The sequence below is a fragment of the Megalops cyprinoides genome, chromosome 16 (assembly GCF_013368585.1).
Source record: "Megalops cyprinoides isolate fMegCyp1 chromosome 16, fMegCyp1.pri, whole genome shotgun sequence".
Classification (NCBI taxonomy): Eukaryota; Metazoa; Chordata; class Actinopteri; order Elopiformes; family Megalopidae; genus Megalops; species Megalops cyprinoides.
The window spans coordinates 12,357,690-12,380,092 of NC_050598.1; the positions used below are offsets into that span (position 1 = coordinate 12,357,690).

At 45.0% G+C, this 22,403-nt stretch overlaps 1 protein-coding gene across 1 annotated transcript in view; it reads left to right on the forward strand.

Moving 5' to 3' along the window:
* Nucleotides 1-22,403, forward strand: part of ctnna1 (catenin (cadherin-associated protein), alpha 1) — a 118,391-nt gene that overhangs the window by 19,024 nt on the left and 76,964 nt on the right. The window contains exon 7 of the mRNA XM_036549126.1: nt 3,568-3,771. Within this exon, the coding sequence (XP_036405019.1) occupies nt 3,568-3,771 (204 nt within the window). The remainder of the gene's footprint in view (nt 1-3,567; nt 3,772-22,403) is intronic.

Below are 22,403 nucleotides of genomic sequence, written 5' to 3' on the forward strand. Positions count from 1 at the left end.
CACATGCGCACAATCACACTTTCCCCGATTGGTTCCCGGCTCCCGATTTCGAGCCGAAGCAACTTCAAGTGAGTCATCGTCTAGTTGCCATGGAAACGTGACGCACAAGTGAAGGAGGTCAGGGGAGATATGGCTAATAAACAGAGGTTTTAGCCACTGAAAACGTTGAATATTTCAGCAGGGATACGGAGGCATGGGAGGCAGGTTTTTTTTTGTCAAAAGTTGAAGAAGATTGCTTTCTTCTGGCGCCAGCGGCACCAGCGCTTTTTACATACTTGTTATCGCTTTCCTCAGCGTGTTCCTTTGCTCTCCCTCTGAAGGTCTGCTATCCTTCAGGAAGTCGCACGGAAACGAGCTCGCTCAAAGCCTGCGGGGTGAGGGAGATGGGTAATTGGGCAAAAAAAATGCGGAGAGCCGGTTCTTGATTACACGGCAACAGCTCCCTGCACCTGACCGCGAGCGTCGGACAAAAAACCAAGCCGTTGCGTTTGTTTGCGCCCCCCCGCCCCCGCTCTCTGCTCGGACCTTTTTTCTAAACCGCGGTTATGCTGTGGCCGACCCGTCCCACAGGGCATGTAGCAACAGGGCGCGGAGCCTCACACCAACGTGGCCGATAGATCAGGAGCAAAGGCTACAGCGTTGCGGGGCCGCCACGGTGGCAGGGGTTAAAAAGAATAGTCACATTCAATCACAGTCTCTGGTGTTTCCCACATGGCCCCCCACCGCCTCGGCGCAACTTTCCGCCCGCTGTGCGGTTACCCGGCACAGTTTGATCCCTGTCACCCAACTTAAGCAGGAATTCGCTCGCTGCCGTCACTAGCATCACATTTCACGGGTGAAGTCTCTGCTTTGGGAGTACTGTAATAAGCAACAATTATATACATCAGAGTCCCAGTGTTGTTTGGTTGTAGAGGCGGCTGCTCGAGCCTCATTTTCACCTCCACCCTTCTTAAGGGGTTCTACACAGTCCTTCCTTTTCTTCATGCCTTTAATCATTTGGTCTGTGGTCATTCATACACCTCATTGAAGTTGGGGCCATAATTGCTGAAATGGCTGCAATATTATCAGCATCAGTAAGTTAATGGATTTCAAGTGGCTTTTTGCAATTACCTTAAGTCATCAGAGATGGTCCATCCTCAAAGTCTGAGTCTTAAACATTTGTTTTGGGCCCCCTCCCTCCAGCCCCCACTCCCCCTAGCACCCTATCCGTTTTGATATTTCTTGCTGAGTTCATCGAGTTCATCGTTTCTGTAGCCCGGTGGTGGGATTTGCTGATGGCGTCCCCGCTGTTGTCATGCTACAGGAAGCAGGCTTCCTGTCCCCGAACCAGGCCTGTCACACCAGTTTGTCACATTCACCGTAGGGAAGGAGGATGCGACATAGTCACCAAATGGCATTCACAGGTCAGAGGCGTGCAGGGCTGATGGGGTGTAATCTGTGGGCCTGTAATTGGAATGTGCATCATTTATCAGGCTGAGGAGAATCACTCTGGAATGGTTCATTTCCATTACTTAAGCCCAATTCGCACTTTAGATGACCTCTGCAGCAAAGCCTCCTGGGAAGAGCACTGTTGCGTGTCATTTCATTTTTTGTATTTTTTTTTTTATTCCCTCTTAAATTTGCCAGACTGTAGTAGCGTGTATTTTTATATTTCATCGGGCGAGAGGAATTGCGCCTTGAGAGATTCAGAGTGGGTTTGGTTCCCTCTCAGACAAGCGTGACATTATCACAGGGCAGATTTTCGCAAATCTGACTTTTGGATGGAATGTGCAATCAACACCAGCAGTTCATGAGGAGATAATAGAATTGCAGGCAATAACCAGACATCTACTGCATCTGGAGTGCCTGCTTGTAGTGCCCACTCTGTACTGAAATCTTCAGGGAACAGTATTGATGAATAAATGTTTTGAATCGGAAAATTTAATGCACTTGCCCACAACATGAGCTTGGCTTTTATCTCATGTTCCCGATTGGCTCATCTCGTATTCGTTTACTGTGTGTGACTGCTTGACTGTTTCTCTGCACCTCAAATTGTAACCTCAAATTGTTTGTGAGTATAAACGTAAACATATATCCCATCACATCTCAGATACATTCTGTGTTTTGTGTGTGGATATGTATGTAGTTTATACGTATGTACAATGAGTGTGTTTTGTGTGGACCTTTGAAAATGTAATGGCCACAAAATGAATCTGAAAACTAGCAAAGTACAGACTGAGCAGTGATAACAGTAAACTCTCCTCATATAGTCTGCCTGTTCTGGTTGGCTACCTGACTGATACCAGCCTTTCATGCCTTCCCACTCTCATGTTTTTAAATTGCTTACTCCATTGCCCCCATCCCCCCTCCCCCACCCCCACCCCCACCCGCACAAAATTCTGGCCGCGTGCACCTTGCCCCACTGCACGAGTATAAAATTAATATTAGCCTAATGGGTTTTCTGGAGTAATCTCCTCTGATGTGCAAAACGAAACCTTATCTCAAATAAGTACTACAGGATTACTGTATTTTAAATTGGACAGAGTCATTGGCTTTTGAATAGCTTTGTGGCTTTGAAGCATAAAGCATTCTAAAAATGCAACCACATAAGTGTAGGTTGAGCCTGCAAATGTTATTGGCTCTCCCAGAGCCTGTTAAGTTGAATACAGCCTTAGAATTATGGGGTCTTTCCGTAAGGTATAAATCAACTGTGATTTTATAAGTGTATTGTTTCGCTGTTTGACTATAGTAGGAATACACACAGAAAGTGCTTGTTTTTGATTAAGCAGAACAACAAACACTAAATTCTTCTGTGGTTTTCTGAGAAACTCTGTGATAAAGAAAGTCTCATACAAACCCCATAATGCAGTGCACATTCAAGTTTAGGGAAGAGACTACAATTAGCTCCCAGTGTATGCTGGGAATGGAAGGCAGGGAGGAGCAGTTCTGAAGGGATCACACTCCACTTCAAATTAAACCTTATTAAACAACATTCCTGTCACAATATAAATGGAGTAATTGGTCCTGGACAGGCACAAAAGTATGGGTTCACATTAAGATTAAAGAAATGCTGGCTTGTTGTAATGACTTAAAATAGTGGAAATGAAATGTGTTCTATTCTGAGAGGATTTAATACACGTCTTCTGGATGGCCTAATTATCATAAAGTTTAAGAAGCGAAACAGGATGAAAATTGTTGTTCGACATCTGGTGCCTGTTTGAATATATATAGTTTGGAGTGAATTTTAGCCAGCCACAGCCATCCATGGTTCCAAGTTCTTTTCATCTACAGAAATCACTTGGTAATGTGTAGGCTCTTGTATTCCTGTAGGGTCCCACCTCTTCTCTCTCCCCTCTCTTTGAAGGTGAATCAAACTTAGGCCATGGGGTACCTGCTGTGTTCCTCCTCATCTGCCCCCCCCCCCCCCCCCCCCCCACACCTCTGAAAGCGAATGAAACCCAGGCCTTGACGAGCGTGCTGTGTTCTCCCTCTCACCCCTCTCTCTGAAAGTGAATTGAACCCCAGCCGTGGCGCCCCCTGCTGTGTTCCTCCTCTCACTCCCCCCCTCTCTCTCTCCGCCTCCTGCAGAAGCAGATCATAGTGGACCCGCAGAGCTTCAGCGAGGAGCGCTTCCGCCCGTCCCTGGAGGAGCGCCTGGAGAGCATCATCAGCGGCGCTGCCCTCATGGCCGACTCCTCCTGCACCCGCGACGACCGCAGGGAGCGCATCGTGGCCGAGTGCAACTCGGTGCGACAGGCCCTGCAGGACCTGCTGTCGGAGTACATGGGCAACGTAAGTGTCCTCGTCCCCTCGTTCCCCGCCCCGCTGCTGCCTGCTGTCCGAGCTGCGCTCTCAGTGCGAAAGCTTGGGCCCTGGCGGCGCCGCCTGGCTTCAGCGGCCGCTCCCTCTCTGCAGGCCGTGTTCCAGCGCATGTTAAAGAGGCCTCTTGTGTGAGATATGGCTTGCTGATACAGGTCTGAGTGGCCCCCGCTATCCCCACAGCATATCGGCGAGAGCGCGTCTATTTTAAGAAGGTCCATTTGTAACCAGGCTACAATGTCTCCACACGAAGGGTTTATTTAAAGGAGTTTGTTTTCCCTCTGTTCTCTGTTGCTGACTTTCTAAAGCAAACGTCTCCTCGCCCTCCCGCTGCTCAGGGACAGCAGGAGGTTTTCAAGATGTTTGGGGCCTCGTTGCAAGATTATTTTCCGCCTTTATTTCCTCATTTGTTAGGCTGTTTCCTCAGATTTTGGCTTTTATGCTTTATGCTGTGGTATTTCAGTGGAAACAGCATGAGTGTTTTGTTCACTGTAAACAAGGTTTACAGTTAAAAATGGTAAATGCATGTGTCAACACTGTAATACTTCAGTGTATATCATACATGTTCGTGGACCAGAGAAGAGAAACTTTTTTTTTCCTCTGAACCTTTCCAAATGGATCCACTGATTCATTCCTTTGCCTTGTTCTTGGTATCTACTAAAGGTCCCAGTGAGTCAGAACAAATATTATCAGCGGAAGTATTTGAGATGTCTAATATCTGACTCTGTTTTGCTTATATAAATCTTGAAATATACATGAAACGCAGATGAGTGTATGCAAGATAAATCGGAAGAATATCCCACATTATTTATGTCGATGCAACTTTTATTACTTAAAAGAAGGCACAGCTCTGCATCCATGGCATGCCATTAATGTTCAAAAGAAAATTTTAAGCGGTTGGCTAGCTAGTTTGTGAGTAAACAAAATTTTGCGCGTTTTGACTGTGCGAGTAGACCCGCCGAGACCCGCGGATAGAACGCGTTCTGACTGTGGGGTCCGAGCTCGGATGCCAGACGAGCGCGCTCCTCGCCCCCCGCGGGAGTCTGGCCCTGGACGAACGTGCCTCTCTCTCTCTCTCTCTCTCTCTCTCTCTCTCTCCCTCTCCCTCTCACTCTCTCTCTCTCTCTCTCTCTCTCTCTCTCTCCCTCTCTCTCTCTCTCTCTCTCTCTCCCTCTCCCCATGGGCCGGAATCGGTCGTCTCATTGCGAGAGGGCCTTCGTCTGTCGCTTTGACACCTTTAATGAAGACAGGTGTTCGCTCAGTCATCAGCCACGCCAAGATTGGCGGAATGGTACTGGCAAGCGTTTATTCTGAGGCGCAAAGGAGCGAGCAGGTGACGCGGCAGCCCGGTCCGCTGCACATCGCCGCGGCTTTCTCCGCTCCGCTGTGACACGTCCGCGTGGTCGCAGCAATATTGTTTGATGGAGGCGTTTAAGTGGTTCAGAAAAACAGGCTGGCTGTGATTCAGATGCAACATGTTTTTCCCCCCTCGTCCGAGCTGACGAGGCAAATGGGAGACATGGCTTTGAGTGATATTATTGGATTTAAAACCTGTTAAGAAAATATGATTTTGGCAAGGTGTTTTTTTTTTTTTTCCTTTCTTAAATTTTTTTCTTGACATGCTGTGAGGAAATATGGTTGAGCACACTTTTCGACTGTACCACAAGGGAAAAAGTACATAGACTCAGATGATGTGTTTGTACAATTGCTTTTTAGTATCTGCATCTTTGAGAGGTGACACAGCAGATGGTAAACGGGTTGAAGAACGAAAAAAGAAGCATCATTTTATCTTGATCAGAATGCTTCTCAGATCTCAAGAGTCGCATTAGTGTGCATTTCATTTTTTTTTCTTGCTACTTGTAACAATTACAGGTGAAGTACAGAATGGAGAGGAGGTGAATCCTCGGCTATTCGGATTTCGAGCTTCGAGATAACTCCGTCGACTCGAACGAGTAATAAAAAAAGAGTCAAGTTTCATAGCCTAATAGTCTCAGGAACCCTGGGTGGAATAAAAGAACGCGCTTGTGTATTAATTTTCCGATATGAAAGGGATTGAATGCAGAGCTAGTTTAGTGAGTCATAAGTTACACATAAAGAGCTTGAGTTCCATCCATTGCTTGGGCGAAAAAGCACGGCCTTATTAATCAAATATTCAGTCTCGGGAGACACATTCGAATATCAGATTATTTTTAAAGAAAATCCTGAATAAGGATTAATCAAAATTAATGTTTTTTTTTTTTTTACATTATACGTAGGTTTGGGAAATTATCCTCATAAACTCACTCTCCTCACCCATCTGCCAAACTGACGTTTCTGGCCTTTATGTTGTCAGCATTCATTGTGCTTCTGTCCTTGGGCCTTGGACTTTACGAGCTCGTTTGGTGAACGGCACAGGCATCGCTCTCCTCTCAGATTTATAAGGGCGGTTGCATGTGCATTACTTGGTGGGTGGGAGGGGGGAAAAAAAATGAAGAGATGAGAGAAGCAACAGCGAGAACATTCAGCTTAATCAAGCGGGCTGCGGCTGCTGGGTCAAAATGCTCCGGCCTTGCTCTTACAACGCACAAAAAAAAACGGTAAAAGCTCCGGGGGAATGAATTCAGCCGGCGCACTGGCTTCAGTCTGTTGATTACGAAAAAACTAATGGTCTCCGCTCCATTTTTTGCAGAACATTGAGCGATTATTCTTCTCTGTTAGCGCGATGGAGAAACTCCCTATGACACAGATGCACGGCTGCCACTCTTTTCTCCATGGGCGCACCCCATTGGACGACGACTTAGAGCTCATTTCTAGCGCAGAGTAAAAATGTGCATCACGGCAGTTTACTGCTCTTTGGGGCGAACGCTTATGACTAGCAAAACACCGTGCCGTATTAAAAAAAAAAAACAAGCACCCGAACCCTTAAGCTCTTTAGCTGTGTTTTTCTAGTTAAGCTAGTGATTTCAGGGGCTAAACTGCGTGTAGGCCGCCTGTAAACGGGTTTGCTTTCCTAAACTAAATATGTGATTTAAGACAACCTCACCAGATTCACTGATCCGCAGCTGACACAGTTACAATAACGTTCAAAAGACTGCAGTCAAAACTGCAGCTTTCAGATTTCCACATTAATCACAGAACGGGGGTAAGCCCAGTGCTGCCAGTCTTTTTTTTCCTGTTATTTACATATTTATGGTAGTGTTAAATATGTAAACACACCCTTCCCCGTCCTGATGAAAGACTGCGTGCATTTGAAGCGATGCAGATTTTTATTCAGGGCTTTGAATGTAATAACTTGATTCCCGCACGCACAGGCCGGCGTCCTGTGTCAGAAGACGAATGGAGCGCTTGGGCAGGCCTGCCTCCCGCCCGCCCACGAGGCAGCTATTAACGAGGGACGTAATGAAGTTTGCGTCACGCATTTCAGATGATGTTTCCGGACCGGCCCAGCTCGCTCGTCGCCCGCTTGTTTGTAACGCCGTGAACAGGGTGATGAAAAGCAGCGTTTTGTGGAGAGAAAAAAAGTTTTCAGCCTCAGAATTCTTCAATTTCAAACCTGTTTCAAAATCTCTCACAATAACTCACAATTTCTACTGTGGGGAGACGAAAGCTTTCTGAATTCCATAATGGTTGGAGCTGCCACGCTCAGGCGCTATCAGTCACTGACTTGTGATTGGTGACAACCAATCAAACAACTGTTCTCCACCGCAGAATGCTCCGATTTGCTCAGATCGGTGACTCACTGGTGGCACACTGTAGTTCTGCCCACTTCGGGGGTCATGAAGCCTCCCTCTCCCATCACTAGAAAAGGCTTTTGACGCGTCATTGCTGTAGGTGGGTAGCTGTAATATGAAGCCGATGAGCAGAGAGCAGTGTGGTACCATGGTTCTTCTGTCTCAGGTGTAGGCAGGCCCGAATTCTCTTAGTCCATAGATACATCAGTAAGAGAGATCAAACTGCAGTCAGGCAGAGAGGTGCATTTCAGAAAATTTAGTTCTTGGAACTCTGTATGGCTCCCAACATCGAATATTTGAATAAGTGAAATGAACTCTGCTTTTTTCCCCCCCTCAAGCATTATATGAAACTTGAGTTCTTTCTGTGAAATGACTCACTGCAAATAGATCTGCATTCACTCACACTTTCTGGCAGGGAAATGAGTAATATCAGTGAATTAGTTATTTTATGCTGGGTTCTAAGGCTCTCTTTCATTAATATTGACAAGAAAAAATAAAGTGAGATTTTTCATCCTTTCTTTAATTAACAGGCATTTGAACATTGTATCGAGGTAATCGGTCAGGCTCCTGGTGGAGCCGAGTATCCCCTCTGTTATGTTTGGGGGCTGTGTTTTTTAGGGGTGCAGTGCTGTGCCATCAGACGGCAGGAGTCTGAAGCCTGCTCTGTCTGAAATGTTGCTCTCAGTGAACAGTGGAGTAGAGTTTCCATTCATTGCCAGACCGCTGTGGAATATCATCTCTCAGAAATGTTTTTTATTTAGGCTGCCACTATTGCTTGAAGACTGAAATCCACATATAAAGATGTCTGTACTCCTGAGTGCCGTGTTTGTGACTCAGGGCACGGTGGCCCTGCTTTGTTAGGCGTCCTCAGTGTGCCGCTTTGCGTCTGAGCTGAAGTGGCCCGTCTGAAAGCAGGTTTTTCACCTGGGCGGCGTTGCGTGTCCGCCCGGCGCGGGTCTCGGCGGAAGCAGCGGCGCGTGGGCGAGGCTGACGAGCCCGTCGCCCGTCTCAGACACCGCTGGCCTCTCCAGAGGGGAGGTAGGTAGGTGGGGCCCCTCTCCTGAAGCAGCCTCCCTGGCTCCAGACGCGGCTCTGCATTAACGCAGCTCCGTGAGACGCCGGCATCCGAAGCAAGGGGCTCCTCTCGCGGCGCGAAGTCCTCCGCGAACCCCCCGCGCCGAGTTCTCCATCTGTCACCCGCGTCACGGCTGGCTGACGTTATGACATCATCACCGGTTTCTGACTCAGAACAGGGAAAAAAGGAACGTTCCTAGTGTCCTGACAGCATGTAAGCAGCCTTCAGCTACAGCTGAGACTCTACCGCTGATGTGCCTTCATATTCCTCTCTCTCCCTTTCCTTTATCTCTCACTCCCTGTGTCAGTCCTCCAGTCTTACTCTCTCTCCCGGCACTCTTTCTAACCCATTTCGCTGTCCATTTTTCTCCCTCTCCCTCGCCCCCATGCCACCCTGCCTTTCCCCTCCACTCCCCCTTTATCTTCCCTCGCTCCCTCTCCCTGTGATTTCAGGAGTGAACACATGTAGGGCGCAGGTACCCGCAGTGAAGCCGGGCTCTTTCAGCTGACAGAACAACCCTTTTTATTGCTCTTCTGCTTCATTTAATGTACTGATGGGCTTCTGCTACAGAACCCCCCTCAAAGGAGACCCAGTCACCTCACTCAGTCCCCTCCCAGCCCAAAACACCCCCGCCCTCCCTCAAAAAAAAAAAAAAGGTTAGGGAGGTATTTCAGCTTCGGAGGGGAAGTGTTTGTGTTTCTACAGAGGCAGTCCGTACTAGTTGTACAGATTCTAAAATGAGTGCGGAACAACCTCCGTGACTGTTCTCAATAATTCATAGGGGGCTGGTACTTGGCGTTGACCTCAGAATGCAGCATTATGAGTACTGAAGAATGGCGTCTCCATCCGCTTGTACTAAAAGCAGGTAGACGCTTTCTAGAAACAGCATTGTAGAAGCGAGGTCTGTGTCAGGACCAGGTTTAAGGTACAGCATCTCTTATCTTTCCTGTCAGCACTGGGACCTGTAACATAACTGATGCTTTAAACAAGGCAATTTATGTCTGAAAACCCTATATTGCGTTCACAGTTTTAACTTGAGTGTAGCTAAGAGTCAAGTGTTAGCCATTAATTTTGACCTTGAAAAACCTTGAACTGATTTATGTTTGCTTAACAAGCTCCTTCTCCAGGGTGACCAGCATGCTTTGCTTTTTGTGACAAGCCATCTATTTATCCAGCTGGTGCTACAGTAGTGTCACACCCCGGATTTGAACACGATCCCTCTTGGTATTGAATCCAAGTCCCTACTACTGCTACACATTGCAGATAAGTGCAAAGATTTCAGAAAATTGAGCTTTGAAGTAGCTTCCTACAGCTGGGATGGTTCTGTGCAGTACCATTTCACCATGTAATTCCCTGTGCTGTTCCAGTCTAATTGTATTATGTAGTTATTTTCTTTTTTAGCAATGCCATAAGTGTTGTAATTGATGGAACTGACTTTAGCCCTTTCACTGGCTTTTGGGGAGAAGCACATAAGATCTCTGAGTGGAAGCATTTTCAGTAGGAAAAACACCAACCAATTTTCCTTAACATCTATAATTTTTCATAAATCATGTTAGGCAGAAAGCTTTAGTGGCTACTTTTTGATGTCTGTCAGTATTAAAAACCTGAGTCATTCAGATTTTTTTTGTTAAATCACAGTTCTGATAGTTTACTTATGCAGAATTCCTCTGGTTATGTTGGGCGATCATATCAAAAATGGCTTCATTTGTTTTAACCAAGAACAGGCGCTAATTTGAAATGCTTTTATGGTTTAACACAGCTGCGTGTTATGTCACCTTTGTACAAACACAAGAATGTGTTCTTCTCTCTCATACGTTTAAATTTTTTTCACTTAGAAGCCGCTAACATCGACATTAATTTTTGACACTCAGCAGACTTTGATCCAGAACGACGTACAAGATGTATGTATGTTTAGCGTATTTACATCCAGCAGCTGCTCCTATTCAGAGCAATGTACAAGATGAGTACATTTATGTTTTTGACATCCAGCAGATGCTCTTATCCAGAGTGACTCCTAAAGATAATGGTGAGCAATAACGTTACTCAAAAATGTACTTTCACCAAGATGAGTGTTGTGTTGTTATGGTGGATGCACTATGGTGGTGCTCATCCTTACAGTACATTACATTACATTACATTATCTGCTAAATGCCTGTAATGTAATGTAATGTAATGTTAAGATGAACACAAAGTGCATTCACCGTAATGACACGATATTCATCTTGGTAAAAGTACATTTTTGAGTAGCGTTATTGCTCATTAGTTAACAAATGTTTGTGATTGGTTAAACGTAAGGCTAAGCTTCATATAAACTCTGCACTTTGCACTAAGATATTTCACTGTGCGGAAAGTGAATTTGTGTTTGTGTCTGTTTTCGGAGCGGGTTAGCCACATGCTTCACAGTGCATTCTGGGGACTAGACTGACAGGAGCAAAGTGAGATGGAGTGCTCTATTTCAAGTAACAGTTTCAATTCATGTCAGCATTTCAATAAATAATACATGGATTAAGTGGTTCAGGAGACACCTGTACATGTTTTGAAGGCTACTGTACAGATCGGTGAAACCAGACTTGTTGCGGGGACCTGGAAAATGAGTGGCCTTTCATCACTCCTGTATTGGAGAAGGAGAGTTTCAGCTGCTGACTTCAGAGCATGGCGTTCTCATGGAAGGAAATGCAGTTTTCTCTGCTGCTCTTAACTGAGTATCTAGTGTACTTGTGAGTAAAAGGACAGCATGTCATATTGTAGGTTTTTTCTTTATGAATTTCCCCTTTAAAACACCAAGACTGTGTACTTTTGGTTTTCTCTTGGAAAGCTTTAATTATATCAGGTCACATGCCTACATACGTGTAAGGGAACAGGTGAGCACCCCGGTGCCTGACCTACTCATGGTCAGTGCTGTCGGCTGCTCTGAGTTTGGCAGTGGCGTCCTGCCGCTCTGAATTGGCAGTGCAGTTGCTGTTGTTTTGTGTTAGTACAGCTGTTTGTTAATGTTCTGCTCCAGCTGAATGTAGCTGCAGGATGTCAGTGTGGGGTGTTTGTGTCTGTCTGTAGATATATGTGCATGTGTGTATGTATATACGATGTAATGACTGTTTTTGTAATGCACATGTACAAGCATATCATTCCTATCTGTGTCCCACATTTTCTTGCCTTTTAAGCCATAAATTGCCATAAAAAGCAAAACCACAGACATTGCCTGTGGTTTTTGTGATTAATCTGGATAGCTGTTTGCTTTTCTTCATTTGGAATCAGCCTGCTGCCGCCTGCTTTCACTAGGTATTCAGTAGATGAGGACAGCAGGATCTTGTGAATCCCTGCCTTTGCATGGGATTCAGTATGATTGAAGCACTGGTTCGTCTGAACACATGACATTAACAGCTGCTTACATCTCACTGGTATTTTTTTTTTTATCAGTGAAGATGAGTCTTTATCTCACAGAAGATCCCTGAGTGTTTCTGACCATCATTGTGAAGGGCAGTATTGGAAAATTCACGTGTGATGCCTAAAGGGGTTCATTTGTGATGGAAACCCATAGGACAAGAAGAGAGGTCCTCTACACCTGTGAACTGGTTGGAACATAAGTAGGGGTAAATGAATCTATGAATGTATGTAGTGTATCCTGATATTGGTATCTCCACAATTCATAGAACCAGTAGGACATCTGTAAAACAAACTAGCACTAGCACACTGGCTTCAATTAGTTACACCCCCCATAAAAATACTGAGCAAATAAACACAGGTAAATACTTTTTTCTTTTTTTTTTTACATCGAGTGAATTGATTTTGCATGAATACATGTGGATCCAGCTCTCAAATGAAGTCAAGAAAACCGTGTCTGCGCAAACCGGTGAAGTAATTTACATGAATCGATGCATCACTGCACAGCACAAAGCCACAAAGCCGGGGTCTGACTCAAACCTGACGTGCTGGGCAAAGTAGGGGCTGCGTTAAGGTTTCGCACTTGGCTGTGCTGCAGTAGACAGGCTCCGATCTGAGAGAGATTAACGCATATGGTGGGAGAATTCAGGGTACTGGGAAATGTACTGTGTAACATTAATCGTACCACTTTGGGACGTTCTCAGTACTTTTTAGTGTAACAAATTGAAGCAAGTGTCTTATGCAGCGTTTTTGTCGTTTCATGAAATTTGAATGACATGCACACTGATTGGCCAGTGGGCAGTGGCATTAAGTCAGTGCTTAGCTGTTTAGTTTCCTGTTGCCTGAGGCGTCTCTGGCTCTCAGCTGGAGAAAGGAGACCTTTAAAGAAGACCTTTGAGGACAGGCATCTGTATTTCCCACAGATCTGTCAGTGGCCAGTCAGATTCTTAAGTAAAGGACACATTGGATGTCTTTGTGTCATCAGTCCTGTGGACAAACCTAAATAAATTTCTCCAACTACACTTCCCCTGAGGAGGCGGAGAATTTAATTTGGGCATTGGGAGGCACAGCAACAAATGACACATGAGGAAATGAAAAAAAAGTAAATGTATACATATGTAGCCTCTACAAGACTGTTACTGTTGCTTGGAGGCACATGAAGAGAGGTTTTTAAAATTTCTTTCAGGGTTGGAAAAAACCCCGTTGTTTAAAAGTTGTTTAAAAAAAAAAAGTTTGCGGGTGCTAAAAATGCACTTGAAACTAGTGAAGGTAGTTCAATCTCTGTGATTGTGATCTCATTTAAATGCATAATTAAAACAAATTACAGCATGCACGGTGTATCAGAGGCAAGATTTAATGTCCCAGAGGCTTTTGGGATATTTAAGACCCTCTATAAAACACAAACCTGTCACTAACAAGCTGTCAGATGGCTTTTCCCCAGACCTGGGTCCTTGATCTCTGGCTGTGGAAATCAGGCCTTTTTTGATTGGCTTGGCTGGCAGGCGGATGAGATGTGGTCCCTTGCTCGGCTTTAATTATCCGGCCAAAGGACTGTTCCCTCTGTATGGAGGAGATGAGTAATGTGGCAGCTCTCACCCTTTACCCTCCCTTAAAAAATAAAATAAATGAGCGCTGGAGAGCCGCAGTCCTTTTATTAGTCATCTCCGGCGGTACCGCATCGCTTGATGCGAGCACAAGCCGACTGTTTTTTTGAAGCCCGCACGGGCGATTAGCATATTAGCGATGGTATTCAAATGCGGTGCGTTAAATGCCACGGCGGTGTAATGGGCTTTGGGCATCGCTTATCAAAAGGCGGTGACCAAAGCGTTGCGCCCGGCTGCCGGTTTTGGACGGACCGGCGCTGTTCGTCCCCCCCTGTCCGCTTCGCTTTCACAAGTTGTCGCTTTCGAATGTTAGACGCGGCTGCCTTTGCAAAGGCTCTGGCTCGTTTTTAAAATCACGAAAGGTCAGGGGAGCATTTTGGAAACACGGTTACACGGGCTATCTCGCCTCCTCACTGCGAGTGAGATCTAATTTGGAGCGAAAGAACGTCCCCGTATGAGCTGGAGCATTCCTGAGACGCGTATTTCCTGTTTGTTTGCAAACTCGTAACTTTGCCTTTGAATGTGCCAGAGAATGTGGCATGCTTAAGTAAGTTGTTTTTTTCACTGCATGCAGGGTTTGTCATTTGATATAGTCTAGTCTCCAATTGGTAAGGACTGCATGATGATTCTTGTGATGCTGCCATTTGATGCAGGGCAGAATGTTGCTTGCAAGCAGGAGGGCATGGAGGCCTGACCTTCCCTGTGGGTGGCACTGTTGGATTCGTGGTCATTTTTGCTTGTCTGAGAGCCATAGTTGCCTGTTGGTGGCGCTTTTGGATTCAAGCTGACTGTTGCTTGTTGGAGAGCTGCCCTTGCTTGCGGGTGGCTCTTTTGGATTCGGATTCATTGTTGCTTGTTGGAGATTTGCTCTTGCCTGTGGGTTGCGCTGTTAGATTCGGATTCGTTGTTGCTTGTTGGAGATTTGCTGTTGCCTGTGGGTTGCACTGTTTGATTCTGGTTGGTTCCTGCTGCTTGATCTCTGCCAGTGTTGAGTGATGGGGGAGAAGGGGTGTAGAGGTGGTATGGATTTATTTACTGACTGCCCCTCTTTTTCCCTAGTGAGCAAGAACAGGAAATGAGTGAAGAATCAGACGATTTTTGTGATTTGTTGTACAGCCACGAGTCTCTTGTCTCTCTGCAGGTTCCCAGAAAAGCTCCTGTTCCTACATGGATATGAGTGTTCCTATTGTCCACTGAACATACACTGCTTTCCACTATCTGCCTTCTGAGTATTTGAAAGTGGACATGATCATTACAACGGTCATGCTGTCATAAGTAGCCAGGGCAAACAGAAGAATCTTTTCCTTTTCTAAATCAGACTGTACATTTTCTGTGAGGGAACTACAAGTAGATGTCGACTTTTACTGGTGATAGAAAGCTAACCTAAACGCCAGAGCTAACACTGTTCTGTCATGTGAAAAACCCCTCCCACTGTCTGGCTGGATTCTGATTGGCTCTTTCCTACTCCAGTGTCTGTGTGCTTGCCAGTGGAATGTGGAACCTCGAAGATGGGTACAATTTAGGTTAAAGTTCTGCAATATTTTTCTCCTCCAGTGGGCCAGTAGTAATGAGTCCTACCAGTATTAATTTTACATCAAGAAATAAATGGACATGGGGAAGGTGTATGACGCATACTGTTTTCAGTGGTAATTCCCTGTGGTCAATTTCACTCCTCTTTCCCTGGTCTTTTTGTCTCCTTGCGTTTGAGAGCAGGTGGCAAACCAGATGTGATAATCGCAGCTGTCTCCTCCCGATTGAGTGTTTTGTATCATACATTAAACTGCATGCTCTTGTGAAGCAACCAGTACGTTTGAGTGGTGGGGCCACGCTCTGCATTTTGCACTAGAATTATTCAGACTAGCTTTCAAAGGCCCTGCCTTTGCAGTGAAGCAGCTTTTGAGCATGTTGCTATGCAGAATGTCTGGGTGTCTGAGTGTTGCTTCAGGACACAGACTGTCGGGGAGGGGCAGGCAGCATGATTGCTTCACTCTGTTTTTTTTTTGTTTTTTTTGATGGCCAAATTGCTCATCCTCTCTCCAAACGTGACAGCAAGAAAGCAGCCACCTCTGGCCCCTGAGTCATCCCAGATGCAAATTCAAGTTCTATTTTCTGCCTTCTCTTTTCTTAATCCAAGATCTGCAAACACACAGATGCACATTTTTTGGGTTCCTTGTAAAATTAAGTATGATGTGTAGGTACTTTGGATCTAATACTGGATGTATCTGTATGTTGGCAGAGAGGTGTATAGGCACTCTCTTATCTAATGTCTGTAATGTCTATAATTGATGCAGTGTGGTATTTAGGTACTCTGTAATTATTAAAAATGCCTTAAACATTTCCCAGCTGACACAGGCCTTTGATGATTGCGGAGTGGTCTCCTAAAGGTAGTCAGCAGTTCTGATGGAGATTTCTGATGATTGGAAATCCGTGAGCGTACCCTCATCAGCCCCAGAAGAGAACGAAGTACAGAAAGTGTCTGAGCCTGGAGTGCTCCATGATTACTGTAGGCTGCTGTCCATCGGGAATATGAAATCATCCGCCATTTCATATGCATCTGCTGAGTACTTTACTTTTTCATACCGGCAGATCAAGTTCTTACGGGCTTTCGGAGCACATGTCACCTTAGGTCCCCAAGATATGAACTGAAGAGATTTTATCTTTGCGTTTGGCTTGTTTGCTTTACTGATTCCTTATGCCGAGGCTCAGCAAACGCCAAACGCGCTCGCTTCCCGGAGCAGGGGGTTATCTCCGTTTCAGAAAATTTCCCTTACTTCTGTTAACTCCTTCTTTTCCTCCATCTCTCACGCCTTCCTCTTCTTCATGCACCTCGTAAAGAACTGTTCTGTTAATGAATAGGCCTAATGCATTCATCAGATGGGCTAATGGGTAGTTACGCAGACAGCTGAAGTGAAAGATGATGATAAATCTTAGGTCCTTCCTAAAAACAAAAAAAAAGCAGTCGAAAACAAGGAATCTCTGGGTAGTTTGAAAAGTAGAATGCAGAGTCCTTGCATCATGTGGCAGTGTTATGTGGGCCATATTCTCTCAGTGAGCAGATAATGTAAGTGGCCTATATTCAGAAAGCCCTACTGTACATTTGCCCTAGGCATAAAGCAGTCACCCATTGCAGCCATAGAAAGCGGTGCACCGCCTTTGGACTCACATTCATATGATCAGTTGTCAGAGGTTTCCGGTGCTCTCTGAAGCTGCTCTGACAGGGAGCAGAGTGCTGCGTTTGTGCTCTGTGCGGTGAGAGAGGGTGAGAGCTCTGTGCTTTGCTCTGTGCAGTGAGAGAGGGTGAGAGCTCTGCGTTTGTGCTCTGTGCGGTGAGAGAGGGTGAGAGCTCTGCGTTTGTGCTCTGTGCGGTGAGAGAGGGTGAGAGCTCTGTGCTTTGCTCTGTGCAGTGAGAGAGGGTGAGAGCTCTGCGTTTGTGCTCTGTGCGGTGAGAGAGGGTGAGAGCTCTGTGCTTTGCTCTGTGCAGTGAGAGAGGGTGAGAGCTCTGCGTTTGTGCTCTGTGTAGTAGAGAGGGTGAGAGCTCTGTGTTTGTGCTCTGTGCAGTGAGAGAGGGTGAGAGCTCTGTGTTTGTGCTCTGTGCGGTGAGAGGGTGAGAGCTCTGTGTTTGTGCTCTGTGCGGTGAGAGAGGGTGAGAGCTCTGCGTTTGTGCTCTGTGCGGTGAGAGAGGGTGAGAGCTCTGTGTTTGTGCTCTGTGCGGTGAGAGAGGGTGAGAGCTCTGTGTTTGTGCTCTGTGCGGTGAGAGAGGGTGAGAGCTCTGTGTTTGTGCTCTGTGCAGTGAGAGAGTGAGAGCTCTGCGTTTGTGCTCTGTGTAGTAGAGAGGGTGAGAGCTCTGTGTTTGTGCTCTGTGCGGTGAGAGAGGGTGAGAGCTCTGTGTTTGTGCTCTGTGCAGTGAGAGAGTGAGAGCTCTGCGTTTGTGCTCTGTGCAGTGAGAGAGTGAGAGCTCTGCGTTTGTGCTCTGTGCGGTGAGAGAGGGTGAGAGCTCTGCGTTTGTGCTCTGTGTAGTAGAGAGGGTGAGAGCTTTGTGCGGTGAGAGAGGGTGAGAGCTCTGTGCTTTGTGCTCTGTGTAGTGAGAGAGGGTGAGAGCTCTGCGTTTGTGCTCTGTGCAGTGAGAGAGGGTGAGAGCTCTGCGTTTGTGCTCTGTGTAGTAGAGAGGGTGACAGTGCTGCTGGGACCACAGCTCTTTCTGCTTCAGTTTGGGCAGGCTGGCAGCCCTGGCCCGCTCTGATATGCATGACAGATGCACTGTTTGACCATGCCGCTGACCTTGCCAACAGGAAATCACCCGACACTATAGCAGAGGGAATTTAATGACATAGAAAATTCATACCCCCACCACCACACAACCATCATTTTGAGAAGCAAATTTTATATATATATATATAAAATGTCCTTAAGTTGTAACAAAAATAGCGTTTGCTTGTTCGTTTCAAGGGCAGTTTCTCAGAACTGCATCATACTGCATCTTTGAGTTTATGTGCCTTTAGATGCTGTATGTAGAACAGCGTGTGACTGGGATGGGCTTAACCATGATCTATGAGCTGCGACTCACCCGTGTGCACACATTACGACTGTCATAAAGTTTCTTTTTTTTAAAACTGTAGACGTTGTTTGATACACAGCTTGCGATCCCAGCTGGTGGCGGAAGCCGGCCTTTTCAAAACATAATCCTCTTTGAGCTGCATATGTGTTTGCTGTTAAGTGATTTTTTTCCTAAAAGTAACATCGGTTGTTGGCTGATGGAGCAAACCTTAATTGAGTACACAGAGAAGGGGTTTGCTTTTGATCGGATTTGAAATGTGACATGTTTTAAATGGCGCGCCTGGGGTTTTTAGGATTGAAACCGGTGTGCGCTTGGGCCTCCAATCTCAGTTGGGAAGGCCCGAGAAATGTACATTGTGCTCCTCTTTGAAACGCTGTATAATTACATTTAATAAGCATCCCAAGGAATGCAGAAAATCTGCAATGAGCAGATAAACTAGATTCGAAGGAAGATTAATGGCCACAGAGCACAGAAAACAAATATTTCAATTACTTCAATTGACCACAAACAGCGCAGGTTGCTGTCATAAAATGCCAGTGTGTCCCAGATTGAGCTGATTCACCCATTAGTTTCATTAGTTCTTTTTTGCTGTCACGTAGCCATCTCACATTAAAAAGCAACCTAGCTTACGGCTTTTAAAGTGAAATTTCCCAGTAAGTGTTTTTTGGTTGAGATAATGCATGATCTTATTATATCTCCTAATTTGCTTATTTTGCTGTTTTTTTTTAAAATTTTTTTTTGGGTACTGGTGTGTGAATGGAATAACCTTTATGAAGGATGGGATCCTTTTCTCTCTAATGAGATACTATCTGTGAAATAATCAGACCTGGTCTTTTTTTCCAGAGACCCATTGTTCAGGTTAAGCAACTAATTTAGCTTCCTCTTTTGTAGTTTGGATCACTGCCTCTAATCTGTCATTTCCTTACAGTGCTTGATCCTCTCGCCTCTTACAAAAGTCTGAAGCGTTACTAATTCCAAGTCACTCTGAGCTATACATTTGCGCAGATACTTCAACGGGCCCATTGTTCACGTTTAATTGCCTATTCTCTCCATACACTCTCATAACTGCTGTGTATAATATGGTATGGACACTTCTGGAGTGTAAAGTCAAATGCACACTAATCGGCTGAAAAGTTAATTCTGCTTAATCTGCTTTTTTTGGGAGGGGAGGGGGTGGTGGCAGCTTCCATGTGATCTGTCATAAGTACGTTTGCACTTTTCATATCAAGCTTTTCCCGTTCTGTAGTGTGTGTGTGTGTGTGTGTGTGTGTTTTATATATAATATATATATATGGATCAAATGGGAAATAAAGTAATTTAAGTACAATAGGGTGGCTGTTTGTGGTGTAAATTATTGTGTTAACTATGGAGTGTGATTGTTGCCTCAGGTGTGTGGGTGAACTGCAGTTGGCCCTAGCAGTTCCTGACTGGTGCTGTTCCTTTCACCACCTCTAAGAAGAACCACTTCTGTTCTCAGCTAAAGTTAGCCGGCTAAACTAAGTGTACTAACAAAGACCTTTAGAAAAGCCACAGAAAAAAATAAAACAAACAAAAACATGTTCTTGTGGGTTTTTTTTTTTTTTTAGAGGCGCGATACACACATTAGTAATTTATCACAGCTTCTAACAAAAACGCCTGCTGTGTTTGGCTCAAAGTGCGCTGTGAAGTAGTTTGAGTCCCAGTCACAGCTCTGTCTTTCGAAGGTTTTATGCGTTTCATTTAGCTTCTCTCAGTGCCATTGACTCGTTCTCACCTGTGGAAATCGTATGGGACAGTTCACTCATTGAAAAAATAATGATAAATTGTCCCATGAGTATGTGGTATGATTTTTTGAGTGCAGATATGTATTGCGTGTGTGGGTGGGCATATATACGTGTGGCAGTGAAAGAAAAAATGTTGTGGATTCCCATGCACCAGCCTCATGTGATTCTTTACAATAAACACTTCATACAGCGCGTGATTGCAATGTATCTGAATCCTCCTCCCATCATTCCATTCAGCCCTGCGATTCAGTTTCTTGTATGTCCCTGAAGCAACAATTAAGGCTATTTTGACATGCCTTTCATTTTTCTGAATTGGTATCCTTGGTGAAGATAACCAAGCTTTTGCACTGCTCTCGAGTTCTCAGAATGATGTTGATATTGTCAGATGCGTTTATGTATATAGAAGCTATTCTACGGTTGTTTTTGGTGTAGTAGGTGCTGACAGAGGGTGTTTTCATTCTGAGTGGGTAATTGGAGCACTACAGGGCTTTGACTGTCCTGAGTTAGGCCGTGTGCTTACATAACTAGCAGTTACCAGCAAAAAAGCTAGTCTTTATTGGGCATTTTAAGGAGAGCGCGACTATAAATTCTAAAAACTGAAAAACAACCTGTCAAATATAAAGTGAAAACACATATTTCCATTTCGTGTGTGTGTGTGTGTCCGTAAAAACACTTTCAGCATACAAAGCAGGAACAGGTACTTGCACGTACAAAGCAGTAATTTTCCATAAGCCAGTTTAAATACTTGCAAAAATGGGTCTGCCATTGAAACAGTTTATGAAAATTAAACAATTAACTCTAAGCAATTTAGTCAACGTTACCTCACGCATACTGAGCGAGGATTATTCTAACTGCCGTTACCTGATGTTTTCTCAGGTTATTTTGTGTAACTTGGCCCGTTGTTTTTCTTCTTACCATCTGTGGTCTGTCAGGTTGCGTTGCATCCAAGTGTGAGGTGAGATGTTGGAGTCAGTGGAGGGTACCTGCCGTTCACCACTCCAGATTGTTGGAGACCATTTTAAAGTTCAGATTGACTGTAATTTTAATTTTAATTCCAAAGTTCTGTACTCCTTCCCATTATGTAAGTCCTGAGTGTGTCCTGAGCATATAGTGTAGTTTCTCCAAACAGTTACAGTCTACCTAACAGTCCTAACAATAAGCATTATTATCAAAATGTGTCAGTTCTGTAGCAGATATCTGTCCTGAAATTGCACACAGTACGGCTCCTTTGACCAATAAAATTAAATGCATATAGCATTTGCTGCAGGGCAGTATACCCACACACGCTGCACGCTAGCAGTCTTGCCTACATCAGTGGCTTAATACTGCTTAAAAAATGACTATGCAAATTCCACCTGTTTCTCAGATTTAGTTAATGCTATTATGTTCTTCTCTTCCAAGGCCAAATACACATAGGCTGCTGTAAAATTGCAGTTCTTCCTGTGATTCACAAAGCGCTTTAGACCAGCTGACTTCTACTCCTTTATGAGGGCACCCAAGCCCTTCTGCCCCCCCCTTGGAACGACGCCATCAAGATTTGCTGAAGAGTTGCCGTTTTTTGACCTTGGCTGAAGTATTGAATGGGAAAATGGTTTTAAATAACCTGTTTTAGATAGATAGAACATACACTCGGAGAAAGAAAAGCTGGCAGGATGCAGCACAGAAAAGGAATATTACCACTGCTTCCCCCTCAAGCTGCTGCTGTCCTCCTGTGTGCCACACAAACATCATTGGCTCTCCCTGCTATTCGTCCTCCTCCTGCCCATGTTCTGCATGAGGACATCAGCACAATCGCAGTTAAAGCCAGATGACGTTTGAATGGGCCTGTGCACCGGTTTAGTGTCTCTCAAACCTTTGTCAGACCCGCAGACCTTTCTTAGATTCATTCCCTGAATTTGACTTCACTACAGAGCAGTTAGTGTTAACGGCGCTGGCCTCGCATACTAATGTCCCAATGTGTGTGCTGCAACACTGTGTGAGAACTTTTTAGCCCCCATTTCATGGTCTGTGACATGACTGCAGTTGCCGAGGACGCAGTTGCTGAGGACGCAGCCATTTCCTCTGGTTCAGAATAAATAAAGATTTTTTTTTTTTTTTTTTTTTTTTTTACAGCAGTAGCCGAAGGTACAGTTCTGCTTAGGTTCTGTGGGATTTGTTTTTTGAGTGTATCTCCTTTGTGAGATCAAGCCAGTGTCATTATTTTAATTGAAAAAGATGTAGGTGTAAAAGGTCAAAATTAAAAATACCTTCAGAAGTAACACATTTGGTTTAATTAAAATTTTACCAATTCTACATGAGCAACACATTGTGTTGAACACACACACTTTTTTATGTGGGACAGTCGGCAGGAGAAGAAAACATTGCCCACGTACCGCCCCTTGGAGACCGTTTCTGAAAGCCTTTAAAAGGTGTTCATGTGATGATTTTAATGGTCAAACGGCGAGTTGGTCAGACCCCACATCCAATTAACGATGCAGGTGCACTACTGTGTGTGTGTTGCATGAGAGAGGTGATTTG